We start from the raw sequence: 14,213 nt of genomic DNA on the forward strand, positions 1-14,213 counted from the left end.
CGGCGCAAAGCGTAAGGACCGGCGTAAGGATCCCGGTTCGAGCCCCCGGCTCCCCACCTGCAGAGGAGTCGCTTCACAGGCGGTGAAGCAGATCTGCAGGTGTCTATCTTTCTCTCCCCCTCTCTGTCTTCCCCTCCTCTCTCCATTTCTCTCTGTCCTATCCAACAACGAACAACATCAACAGTGGCAATAATAATAACCACAACGAGGCTACAACAAAAGGGGGGGAAATGGCCTCCAGGAGCGATGGATTCATGGTGCAGGCACCGAGCCCAGCAATAACCCTGGAGGGGAAAATATATATATATATCAGCCCATAACTATGACCATGGAGAACTATGGTGGTTACCACTGGGGGGAGGAGAGCACAGAACTTTGGTGGTGGAAGTGGTATGGAATCATACCACTGTTATCTTATAATCTTGAAAATCACTAATAAAACTGTAAAATTTTTTAAAAAAAGAAAGAAAGAAAGCTTGTTATACTTGCTGTGGATATCAGCTAGTCTTGAGTCTTATGATGGTGAAGAAAGGTTGCTTAAAAGAGCTTTCACAGGGGCCAGGTGGTGGTTCACCTGGCTAAGCACTTACACTAAACTGCACAAGGACCCAGGTTCAAGTCCCTAATCCCCACCTGTAGGGGGAAAGCTTCACAAGTGGTGAAGCAGAACTGCAGGTGTCTCTCTGTATCTCTGTCTCTCTCCCTGTCTCCCCTCATCTCTCAATTTCTCCCTGTTTCTACCCAATAATAAATAAATAAATAATATCTGTATTTTTTTTTAAAAAAGGGTCGGGCGATAGTGCAGTGGATTAAGTATACATAGTACCAAGCAAAAGGACTGGCGTAAGGATCCCAGTTCAAGCCCTTGGCTCCCCATCTACAGGAGAGTCGCTTTACATTTGGTGAAGCAGATCTACAGGTGTCTGTCTTTCTCTCCCACCTCTAACTTCCCCTCCTCTCTCCCATTTCTCTCTGTCCTATCCAACAATGAGGACATCAGTAACAACAACAATAATAACTACAACAATAGAAAAGGGCAACAAAAGGGAAAAAATAAAAAATAAATTACAAGGGCAACAAAAGGGAATAAATAAATAAAATAAAATAAAGAAAGTCTCTTTGTATAACCATTATAAAAATAAATAAATAAATAAATAAATAAATTGTGGTCCGGGAGGTGGCGCAGTGGATAAAGCATTGGACTCTCAAACATGAGGTCCTGAGTTCAGTCCTCGGCAGCACATGTACCAGAGTGATGTCTGGTTCTTTCTCTTTCTCCTCCTGTCTTTCTCATTAACAAATAAGTAAAATAAATAATAAAAATAATTAAATTAAATTAAATGTTTTTTTAAAAAAGGAGCTTTCGGGGTGGGGTGGGCCTTAGCACACCGCTTTAAGCGCATAATGAGAAGTACAAGGCCCGGCTCAAGGATCCTGGTTGGAGCCCCTGGCTCCCCACCCACAGGGGGGTCGATTCGAAAATGGTGAAGCAGGTCTGCAGGTGTCTCTACCCCCACCCCCCCACCTACGTCTTCTCCTTCTCTCTCATTTTCTCTCTGTCCTATCCAACAACAGCAGCAATAATAACAATGGGAAAAAAGATGGCCACCAGGAGCAGTGAACTTGTAGTACAGGCACTGAGCCCTAGCAATAATCTTGGAGGCAAAAAAAAAGAAAGAAAGAAAGAAAAAAGGCTTTCACATCACCAATTTCACCTTACACAAATACATATTTAGATATTTTGGCATCCCCTGCTCACCCAACATATAAGGAAAGAAATTCTTGGAAGTGCTTACATAGTCTTAGGTCTTCTGATTGGTTACCGAAATAACACATTACAACAGATTTCAAGGCCCTGCTGTATTCGTAAAAGATTTCTCTGTGCACACAAAAAGATATACTACCAAGCAACTTTTTCAACTTTTCATTTTATAGTTATGAGCCTTTTAAAAAATACCACTGGAAGATGTGCTCATGTGTCAATAACTGCTGTAAACCATTATTTCCCCAATAAAATTATCTGAAAAAAATATTTTGAAGGTTTGTTAAATATAAAAATTCTTTTAAATATGTATTATGATGGAGATTTGTTTCATCTGAAACATTTTTTTTTCCCCTACCAGAGTACTGTTCAGCTCTGGCTTATGATAGTGCTGGGAATTGAACCTGGTACCTTTGGTGCCTCAGGCAAAGTCTTTTTTGCATAATCACTATACTATTTTCCCAGTCCTAAATAGTTACTCCTTAACAATTATACTATTGGGGAGGGGGTTTTAAAAAAAAATTATACTATTATACAATTATACTATTAATGAATTCCTATCAATTTTTATAGACTTTGAATAGTTTCCATTTAGCACATTTTAAAGTTTTAACAGACTTATACTTGATTCATTCTACCCTTAGAGGAAAAAATTACTATTTTTGTTATCTTACACTATGAATAGCTATATTAACATAAAAATAAATGAGCTTGTATTTAATAGTTTGTTAAATAAGTACTTAGCATATTATACATACTTTCTTAAAATATAAAATTGTGGCCATCCCTTTTGATTGCATCTTCATTTCAGTTACAAGATACCAAGAATTTTGAACAAATATTACAAACCCAAGAAACCCAGCCGTTTCTTTTTAAAAAAAATATTTTATTTATTAATGAAAAAGATCAGAGGAGAGAGAGCAAGAACCAGATATCACTCTGGTACATGTGCTGCTGGGGATCAAACTCAGGACCTCATGATTGAGAGTCCAATGCCCTATCCACTGTGCCATCTCCTGGACCACCCCAGCCGTTTCTAATAGCCTAGTCTAATATATATGGGGCCTCCAAGTGACCTGCTGTAAAACAACAAATGCTTAGCTTAGGTGGATGTCATTTTTTTCCCGTTATTAGGGGATTAATGTTTTACATTTGACAGTGAATACGGTAGTTTGTACATGCATTACATTTCTCAGTTTTCCACATAACAATACAATAACAGGTGGGTGTCATTTCTTATAGTATCCATGTAGAAATTATTGATGCTTTTCACTACTACCTTTGCCAAAAAATAAAGTGAGGAAAGAAATCAGAAACTATTTGATATCTTAGTCTAATACTCCAGTGTCTTCACATTTCCTATCCTCCTCCTGGTGGATGGGGTAAATTCCCCACCTCTTTATCTCCTTTCCTACCTGGTATATATGTGGATATGTACATGCCTGAGTGTGTGCACACATGTTACTTAAGGTCATTGTTCTACAGTGTTCATGGATATCCCTGATAGAAACTCTGTTTGTGTCTAAACCATTAAAAGAACTCATTTTGCTATGGAGTGTTACTTAATTGCCCAATGTTCTCAGTATCAGGGTGATTTAGATCTGATTCATTGTGCAAAACTGGAGGTTTTTTGTGTAACAGTTTAACATAATTGTTTCACAAAGTACTGTAGGCAATATTCTACCAATGTTTAACATTTTCACTGTGAAAATTTAACAACTTTTCAATATATGAAAAACACCAGAAACCAGTCATAATTGGCAGACTATGACAGAAGTTTCCAGGGTTTATGTTGTGACTATATAACATGAACTTGATGTTGGAAGATATTACATGAAGAAACATAAGTTTAGTAGTACTAAATTCTCCAAAGAGTATTCTGGTAGACATAGAAATGTCTTGTTTCTTTAGGAAGCAGAATATGTAATGTCATTGTAATATGTAACTTGAGTCCTTAAGAAGTTTAAAGAATTTTTTAAAAAATAATTTTTGCACTGAATCCCTTACATATTTGTCTCTTTTTACCTGTTTTAGGCAATATTTGTGTATTCCACCAGAGTTTTTCATAGAGTCTGTTCCCATGCAGACCAATGAAGGAGAAGTATCAGAAGAAAGCAGTTCCAAGGTCAGTGAATTACCAGGGGGACAAAAAAAAAATTGAGTAAAAATTGAATTAAGTCAGTGGGTGAGTAGAGTAAGCATTTTTTAAATTTTATTTTTATGTGGCACAGGGGCCTAATAATAATGAGTAACTTTCCCAAGCCATTTTCTTCTTCCCATTCTTATTCTTCTTCCTATTCTCCTGCTCCTCCTTCTTTCTCCTCTTCCTCTTCCTTTCTCTTCCCTTTCCCCTTCTTCCTCTTCCTCTTCCCCTTCCCCCTCTTCTTCCACTTCCTCCTCCTCCTCCTCCTTCTCCTCCTCTTCTCCTCCTCCTCCTCCTCTTTCTTTCTTTCTTTCATTCTACGGAGAGATCGAAATAAAAGGAATAACACAGTATCACTCAACCATCCATGTTGCCCCCCCGTGCCACCCATAGTGCTCCTGTTTTGTGCTGGGTACAAACCCATAGTATCATGAATAGGTTTACACTTTAACTTTTTGTTTTTTAAACCTTTATTAAGATAAAGACAGTAACAGAGCAGGGGAGGGGTGGAGAGCAGGAGATGGGGGAAGAGAGACACTTGCAGCACTGCTTCACCACTCGTGAAGCTTCCCCCTGCAGGTGGGGACATGAGGCTTGAACATGTAGTCATGATGCTTTACCATTTGTGTCACTGTCCAGCCCCAAAACATGCACTTTACTGTGTGAGCTGTCTCCCAATCTTTATAATGGACATTTTACTTTTGATGAATTGAGAAATTGGTTTGAGTGTAACTGTAACTGGATTTATTTTTTCCTGTTCAGTATGTACTTTTGTTATGCTACATGAGAGATTTATAATAAATTTTATTGAACTCATCAAAAATTTCATTATTTATTTTCAGAATACTAGTATATAAGGTTTTCACATTTTCCTTCCTTTTTAAAAATTACCTTTATTGGATAGAGGCAGCCAGAAATCAAGAAGGAAGGGGGAGATAGACAGGAAAGAGAAAGAGAGATGCCTGCTCTGCCCACTGGCATAGCTTTCCCCCAGCAGGTGGAGACCTGGGGCTAGAACCTGAGCCCTTGCTCACTGTAATATGTGCACTCACCTAGGTGTGCCACCAGGTGTGCATAAGGATCCCAGTTCCATCCCCCGGCTCCCCACCTGCAGGGGAGTGCTTCACAAGCCATGAAGCAGGTCTGTCTTTCTCTCCTCCGCTCTGTTTTCCCTTCCTGTCTCCATTTCATTCTGTCCTATCCAACAACAATGACATCAATAACCACAACAATATTAAGCAACAAGGGCAACAAAAGGGAAAATAAATAAATATTTAAAAAAAAAAACATTTAAAGCAAGGGGCCAGAATGTGGTGCACCTAGTTGAGTGAACATGTTACAATGCTCAATGACCCAGGTTACAATGCTCAATGACCCACCTGCAGGGGGAAAGTTTCATAAGTGGTGAAGTAGTGCTGCAGGTGTCTGTCTCTCTCCCTTTCTATCACCCCCTTCCCTCTCAATTTCTGGCTATCTCTATCAAATAAATAAAGATAATTTAAAAAAATTTAAATGATATACAAGTTGAAAAAAGTTAAAACATGGGCAGGGAGATAGTATGATGACTATGCAAAAGACTTTCATAACTGAATCACAGAGGTCCTACGTTCAGTCCCCAGCACCACCATAAATCAGAACTGAACAGTGCACTGGTTAAAAAAAAAATTAAAACAGGGCAGAAATAATTAAAAAGTAAAAGGGTGTCTTTTAATTCTATTTCATAGTTGTAACTTCTTAGATATGTTTTGTTATAAATTTTTAATTTATCTATTTATTTATCCTTTTTTTTTTTTTATTATGAGAGAGTGACCAGAGCACTGCTCAACTCTGGCATAAGGTGGTGCCAGGGGTTGAACCTGTAACCTCTGATGCTTCAGGACTACAAGTCTTGTATTCTTAACAGGCTAAGCCATTCCTGGCCCTTCTGTAGAATTTCTAATGATAATTTTTATTCTTTTTTTTAAATTAAAGCTTGAAGGGATATGGTCTCTATTAAACCCTGTAAAGAAATACTTACCTGTGTTTATCTGTATTTGTCTCTGTCCTGTTTCCTTGACTTTCTCTGATGATCTGATAGAACTCTCAATATCACCTTCCTGTCCTCTTTCTCTTTTCAATTTTGTCTTTAGTCCTTCCTTTCTGTTGTGTCCTGAAGAGTCTCCAGATCTATAGCATTATCTGCTGCCTTTGAACCACCTGAGAAGGACCAAGAACAATTGCTTCTGTCTGTGAGAAGGTTCATTCCTTCACCAGAGCAAAAGTGAAACTGTGGCAAAAATGCCTCCAGGGATCTTCCACAATATCATGTAAAGTGATAACTGTGACTCTGTTATATGAAATATGCAGAGTACATAAATCCTTAGAGACAGAATACTGACAAGTGGTCGCAGGGGACTGACTAGGGAAGAGAGGGGGTGGGGAGTGGTTAATTAAGTGGTACAGATTCTCCACTTGGTTTGATGGAAATGTTATGGAGCTTGATGAAGGTGAGTGGTCTGGGTGGTGGTTCAGTGGATAAAGTATTGGACTCACAATCATGAAGTCCTCAATTCAACCGCTGGCAGTAAATGTGCCAGAGTGATATCTGGTTCTCTCTCTCCTCTCCTATCCCTATCATTAATAATTTTTTAAAAATTTAGAAAAATATTTAAAAAGTATTTGGGGGGGCCAGGCACATCTGGTTAAGTGCACACATTACAGATCGCAAGGACCCAGGTTCAAAACCTGATCCCCACCTCCAGGGGGAAAGCTTCACGAGTGGTGAAGCAGGGCTGCAGGTGTTTCTCTGTCTCCTCTGTTTCTCCCTCTCCTCTCAATTTCTCTCTGTCTCTGTCCAATAATAAATAAGTAAAAATATTTTTGAAAAGTAGTTGGGAACATGGGAATGGAGACTAACTTTCAGTCCATAGGTTTAAAAAATAGTAGTTATGGGAGTCAGATGGTAGCGCAGTGGGTTAAGCGCACATGGCACAAAGCACAAGGTGTAAGGATCCCAGTTCGAGCCCCCAGCTCCCCACCTGCAGGGGAGTCACTTCACAGGAGGTGAAGCAGGTCTGTAGGTGTCTTTCTCTCCCCCTCTCTGTCTTCCCCTCCTCTCTCCATTTCTCTCTGTCCTATCCAACAATGGCATCAATAACAACAACAATAATAGCTACTACACTAAAACAGCAAGGGCAACAAAAGGGAATAAAATAAATAAATAAATTTTTTTAAAATAGTAGTTATATAACATTCTAAATATATAAAATGCCACTGAATTATTCCCCTTAAAATGCTTGGCTTTATTTTATGCCATTTTCACATCAATAAATTATTAAAGATGGGTCCAAATGACAGTATATCCCCACCAGTCCAGCCCTCGCTGCTTGTTGACCACATGTAGCACTTCACTGAGTTAGAGGGATGTCCTTCTCAGCTCTCTAGCACTTTGTGGGCTGGGCTTAAGAGAAGTATTGCTTGTGCCTTGAGTGTCCAGCTCCTTTGTGAAAACAGCTATGGCTTCTGTCTGAAGACCCCTTTTCTACATTTCAGGGTCAGAATCAATATACTCTCTAGGATTTCCCTACATTTAACAGGGGCATGCATACCCAGGACACCCAGATACAGATCTCTTGATGTCTGATACACATAACTATGTCTTGAAAGATCTAATTTGTTAATTTATAAGGAAATATAAAGTAAAGGAAGACTGGGTTCTTAAATCTTCTGATATATTCTGCAAAGTGAAATTGTAGTAAGAAAATTACTTGGTGAACATGCAGTTAAACCTGTATAGAATATTTTATTGCACTGTGAACTCAGCATTTTCTGAGGGAAAAAAATGACTGAATTCTTTCTCTTTTTTTTTTTGAAAAATTACTTAAAAGAAAATATTTTAATAATAAAAAAAACACTGAAAAGATTTGTAGTGCAGGCATCAAGCCCCAGCAATAAGCCTGGAAGCAAAAAAAAAAAAAATTAAGAAAATTATTGGGGGTGGGGCGCAGGCCATGATGCACCGTGTTAATTTGATTCCCCAGTTCCCCACCTGCAGGGGGAAAGTCACTTCACAAGCAGTGAAGCAGGTCTGCAGGTGTCTATCTCCCTCTCCCCTCTCAACTTCTCTCTGTCCTGTCAAATAGAATGGAAAAAATGGAATCCAAGAGTAGTGGATACATAGTGCAGTACTGAGCCCCAGAGATAACCCTGGAGGCAAGAGAGAAAGGAAGAGAAGGAGGAAAACATGTTACAGCACCAGAGTTTCCTCCAGTGTGGCAGCACCTTTCATGTGGTGTCAAGTCTTGAGCCTGGACTATGGAGAAGTTAAAGATCTTATATGTTATTAGAGAAGAAACAGGTCACTTTCAAAACATTAGCAATTAGAATACTGTCATACTTTTTTTTTTTTTTTGCCTCCAGGGTTATTGCTGGGGCTTGGTACCAGCACTACAAATCCACTGCTCTGTGGTGATTTTTTTTGCATAGGACACAGAGAAATTGAGAGGGATGGGGAAGAGAGAGAGAGAGAAAGATAGACAAGTGCAGACCTGCTTCACCACTTATGAAGTATCTCCCCCAACGCCTGCAAGTGAGGAACCAGGAGCCCAAACTGGGGTCCTTGTGCAGGTCCTTATGCTTTGTACTCTGTGCACTTAACCTGGTGTGCCACTGCCTGCAACCCCGCCCCCCCATCATACTTCTTTATAGCAATTTTGAAATTAGTATTTCATAGCCTACAAAAATGTTTACTCTCAAACTATTTTTTTTAGATTTTTATTTATTTATGAAAAAGATAGGAAGAGAGAATGAATGAACCAGACATCCCTCTGGTACATATGCTGCTGGGGATTGATCTGAAGACCTCATGCTTGAGAGTCCAGTGCTTTATCCACTGTGACACCTCCCAGACCACTACTCTTGAACTTGTATATCTAGTTAAAATGTGGGCTAAAGTATATATCAGTTATGCATACTGATAAAAAATAAAGACATTTCAGTCATTCAGGACCTAAAAAAAATTCATTTGTCAGGAAATCACTGAAATATATGCTTCACTTAAACCAAGAAATAAACCAGTAGAGAGGAAAAAGTTTCTGGAAAACAGATGTTTAACCAAGGAAAGAGAAACAGAATTCTTGAGATGCAGGGGGAAAGACATCCTGGCAAAATGTCAGCTTTTTATAACCTAGAGAACACTCTGGGATAGGAGAAACCCCAAAGGAAACCTCTAAGACTGGAATGAAATTGATAGATTACCTCAAGTGCTTGAATTTATTAAGAGAAGACTTACAGCTCTGTTGGAGAGTTTGAGGATGAATTAGTGCAAAATACACAAATACTAAGCCAAAAGAAAAAAAAAGGAAGAAAGATGGAACAATTAGTTCTATGGAAACTCAAAAAATTGTTCAAGAAAGGAAATTTATTTACAGTGTTCATATTCAGCTGTGTATTATTTATTTAGTAATAGCCCTGCTGGTAGTAAATATTGATTTGAACAAAAATAATGATTGACATTGAGAGGACCTGAGAGAGCAGAGAAGTGCCACAGGGGAGGTGGGCAGTAAGGGAGAGTGCTGCTGTTGTTGTTTTCTAAATATTTATTTATTTACTCCCTTTTTGTTGCCTTTGTTTTATTGTTGTCGTCATTGTTGGATAGGACAGAGAGAAATGAAGAGAGGCGGGGAAGACTGAGAGAGGGAGAGAAAGACACCTGCAGACCTGCTTCACCGCCTGTGAAGCGACTCCCCTACAGGTGGGGAGCCCGGGGCTCAAACTGGGATCCTTATGCTTTGCACCACCTGTGCTTAACCAGCTGCGCTCCCAAGGAGTGCTGTTTTTGTTTATAAGCCTTGGCAAGATAGTTCATCTAGAAGAGTGTCTGTTTTGTCTTGCACAGCTTCAGTGCTGTGGAGTCTCCTCTCTCTCCCCTACCCCTTCCCTATTTCCCTTTCACTCTCCCCCTTTCTATCTCTGTCCCTTCCTTCACCCTTCCCCTCTTTCCCTTTCACTTTCTTTTTTCCCCTCCCCCCTTTCACTTTCTTCTTCTCTCCTCTTTCTATCTAAAACTGTTGGCTTGTAGTGGTGCAGTTCCAACAGCAACACCAAAAGTAAATTGTGTGTGTGTGTGTGTGTGTGTGTGTGTGTGTGTGTATCTTCAAAACTTAATTTTCAAAAATCTAATTAGTGATGAGATCATGGAAGTAATGAGGTGCAGTATATTCCTTTAGGAGAGTAGAGGGGGAAAGAGGAAAACAGGAGGGCATTTGGAAAGTATCATAAGATCAAAAATAAATTTCCAGGATAGAAGGGATTGTAAATATTTGCAGGTAGAGGGGATAGGTTTGCTGGAAAGGGAAAAAGAAGGGCCCATTTGATAGTAAAGTCCCAGAGGAGGCAGTGTAGTATAGGGAATTTAAAACACACATGCTTGAGAGCATTGGGAAGGCAGGAAATTGGGTGAAGATGCAAGTTTATTACACAGCCATGAGAATTATAAACAAGATGTGAGACAGACTTGCCAGAAAATTTTAGGTGTTGATGATTGAGAAGGATCCCTAGTAGATGGGTTTGGAGTCTGAAGGGAGCAGAAGAGGCACAGAATAAATACAGCAGGAATGTGATGGAATAAATCAGACACTAATTCAGTCATTCAACCCATGACTTAGCACACAGAAGGCATTTAGAAGGTGTGTTAACTGAATGAAAGACCAACAAGAAGGGCTGTGTTAGACTCTGGAATAACAGACAAAGATTACATTGTTTCCCTGCAAGGCTCAACACCAGGGGGGGAAATAGGTGAACAAAGGATCACAGCTGCATGCCAACCCTGCCTGGGGAAAGAGGGAAAGGTTCCTTGGGAGGGTCAGAAGAGGAAGCACAGGGGATGTCAGAAAATGTTTCATAGGGTCGCATATCAGAAAAGAGACTGATAGCAAATATCAATACAGAATTGGTATAGATCTAAAAAGAAGAAAAAACAACCCCCCCCAAAAAAAAAGTAGGTCAAAGAACTAAGCAGACAGTTTTCTAAAGAAGAGGTCTACATGGCCCACAGACACATGAAGAAATGCTCCACTTCACTTATCACTAGAGATGTTGGAAATAAAACTATACAGAGATTCCACCTCACACCTGAGAGAATGGCTGACACCAACAAACCAAGAAATGACAGGTGTTGGAGAGGCTGTGGAGGAAAGGGAACTCTGCTACACTGCCGGTGGGAATGCAGACTGGTACAGCCCTCCTTTGGAAGACTGTATGGAAAGTCCTGAGTAAAAATGGAATTACCTTATGACCCAGTAATATCACTCTCGGGCATTTACCCAATGGACACTCAAACATGAATTAGAAGGGACATACGCACCCCTATGTTCAATAGTTTTGTTATTCACAATAGCCTATTATTCGTAACCCCTCAATGGACTGGCTAAAGATGTTACGAGATATATATTCCATGGAATATTACTTTGAGATAAAAAAAGATGATACTGTTCCTTTGGGACAAAATGGATGGAACTGGAGGTGATAATGCTTAGTGAAATAAGAAATGAAAGACAACTACCAGATAGTTTCACTAATATGTGGAATCTAGAAATCTGATTTATATGAACTTCCCCAAAATAATAAATAAATACATAAAGCTAGCAAACTGTAAGACTTATGAGAACTCTGGGAGATGAAAGGTGGGGACACAGAACTCTGGTGGTGGGTGTGGTGTGGAACTATGCATCTTACAATCATGTAATAGTAATAATAAGTAAAAAACCAAATTTTAAAAAACACAACTTCGAACTGGTCTCTGAAAGGTGAATAAAGTTCACCATAAAGAGAGGATGGATAAGGGCCTTCCAGGCCGAGGGGCTGAAATGTGAGTATTCGGTGGGAATTGAATGGCACTAAGTCTGAAAAGGAACCAGTTTTGTAACTTTCTCCAACTATGGTCTGTGCTCCAGGAGCAGGAGAGAACAAGGTAAAAGATTGGCAAGACTGGAATGTCCTGAGAACAAGTTGGTAATGAGCAAATCTAGGACACAGAGGAGAAAAGTCACTGACATACCTGTCAAGTGAGGCTCTGGATGGGCTCCAAGGACAGAGAAGAGCCTGCAGTTCTGCAACTGGGAGCTCCAAGTACCAAGTACCCCTCTGCAGGCTTACATGATGAGGGACAGGAAGAGGTGCTTGTGTCCAAATTGCATTTCAGAATGTATCGATCTCAGTTGGTCTTGCCCGTACCCCAGCTGAACTAGGAAGGAGATGGGTGACTGGTCTATATATCTATATACACACATACATAATGTGTATGTATAATATATAATGATTATTTTTTAAATGCCAGGGCACTGCTGAGTTCTGCTGTATGATGGTGCTAGGAATTGAACTTGGGACCTCAGAGCCTCAGGCCTGAAAGTCCTTTGCATAACCATAATGCTATCTCCCTGGCCCTAGAATACATTTGATTCCTGCTCTTCCTGTGTTATTCCATTGCACCCCCATGATGTATGGTAATTTACTTGTTTTGGTTTGTTATTCCTACTGATACGTAACTTTTTTTGAGGGTAGACACCATCTTCTCTACTGTTATCTTAGCACAGCACACAGCATGCAATATGAGCTCAATAATTATTTGTTGAGGGCTGGCAAAATAGCTCACTTGGACAGTATGCTGCTTGGCCATGTGTGTGACCCAGGTCTGACCCTGGCCCCCCTGCCCCGTGCATTCAAGGAAGCTGTGGTACTGTGGTCTCTTTCGTTCTGTGTTCTCTGCCTCTGTCGCTATCCAATATATATATATATATAAATATATATATTTGTTAAATGAAAGAAACAGGAGTGGGGGAAAGTGAGGATATGATGTAAGTCTCATGAATAAAAATATTGCAACTACAGCCAGCAAGATAACTCACCTGGGACTGTCAAATAGCTCACCTGGATAGTGTACTACTTTGCCATGTTTGTAACCTAGTTTCTATCCCAACTCTCACTACTCTAAAGGAGGCTTTGGTGCTGTGATGTCTTTCACTCCCTGTATCAAAAAAAAAAAATCTGGAACGTGCATCTGCCATCCATCCACATCACCCAGGTTCAAGCCTGGCCCCGTTGCACTAGAAAAAGCTTCAGTGCTGTACTATCTTTCACTGTCTTATTCTGACTCTGTCTTTCTGTTTGAAAAAGTCTACTTGGACCAGTAAAACCCAGGTGATAACAGTTGTATCCCTGAAAGTGAATGCACACATTACCACGTGCAAAGTCTAATCCACTGGTCCCCACCTGCCGGGGGTAGTGGTAGGGGGACAGGAGTTGTGAAGCAGTGCTACAGTATCTCTCTTTCTCCCTCAAGTCCTCTTTGTCTCTATCAAAAAGGAGAATCCACAACAAAAAAGAAAAAAGAAAGGAAAAAAATAATAACTACAGGCAATAATGAATTCATCATGTAGGTCCTAAACCCCAATAATAACCCTTGTGGCAAAAAACAAAAAATCAGACTGGGGTGATAGTATAATGGTTATACAGAATTACTTTAATGCCTAAGACGGTGAGGTCCCAGGTTCAGTTCCTAGCACCACCATACATGCCAGAGCTTAGCACTGCTCTGATATCTGTCTGTCTGTCTACCTACCTATCTTTCTCTCTGTATCTCTTTCATTAAAATAAATAAGACGGGGTCGGGCGGAGGCGCAGTAAGTTAAGCGCACGCAAGGACCGGTGTAAGGATCCCGGCTCGAGCCCCCGGCTCCCCACCTGCAGGGGAGTTGCTTCACAGGCGGTGAAGCAGGTCTGCAGGTGTCTGTCTTTCCCCCTCTCTGTCTTCCCCTCCTCTCTCCATTTCTCTCTGTCCTGTCCAACAACGAACGACGTCAACAATGGTAATAATAATAACCACAAGGAGGCTACACAACAAGGGCAACAAAAGGGGGAAAAATGGCCTCCAGGAGCGGTGGATTCGTGGTGCAGGCACTGAGCCCAGCAATAACCCTGGTGGAATAAATAAATAAATAAATAAATAAGATTATTTTTAATTAAAAAAATTAAAAGAAGGGTCCAGGCGGTGGCATACCTGGTTAAGTGCATACATTACAGTGCACAAGGACCCAGGTTCAAGCCCCTGGTCCCCACCTGCAGGGGGGAAGCTTCATGAGTGGTGAAGCAGGGCTGCAGGTGTCTCTCTGTCTCTTTCCCTCTCTGTCTCCCTCCCACTCCCTTCTCAACTTCTCTTTGTCTCTATCCAGTAATAAATAATAAAGTAAAAATTTTTTTAAAAGAAATTAAAAGATAGCTTACCAGGTCAACTAAACTTTCATCCCTTAGAGTAGGTGATAGCATGCCAGTGAA

At 40.3% G+C, this 14,213-nt stretch overlaps 1 protein-coding gene across 7 annotated transcripts in view; it reads left to right on the forward strand.

The window, feature by feature from the left end:
- TNRC6B (trinucleotide repeat containing adaptor 6B) overlaps positions 1-14,213 on the forward strand; it is a 289,108-nt gene that overhangs the window by 86,156 nt on the left and 188,739 nt on the right. For all 7 annotated transcript variants that reach the window (XM_060189010.1, XM_060189011.1, XM_060189007.1 and 4 more), the window contains one exon: positions 3,797-3,887. In XM_060189010.1, the coding sequence (XP_060044993.1) occupies positions 3,843-3,887 (45 nt within the window). In that variant the 5' untranslated portion in view covers positions 3,797-3,842. The remainder of the gene's footprint in view (positions 1-3,796; positions 3,888-14,213) is intronic.

This window comes from Erinaceus europaeus, chromosome 4, assembly GCF_950295315.1.
Source record: "Erinaceus europaeus chromosome 4, mEriEur2.1, whole genome shotgun sequence".
Taxonomy (NCBI): Eukaryota; Metazoa; Chordata; class Mammalia; order Eulipotyphla; family Erinaceidae; genus Erinaceus; species Erinaceus europaeus.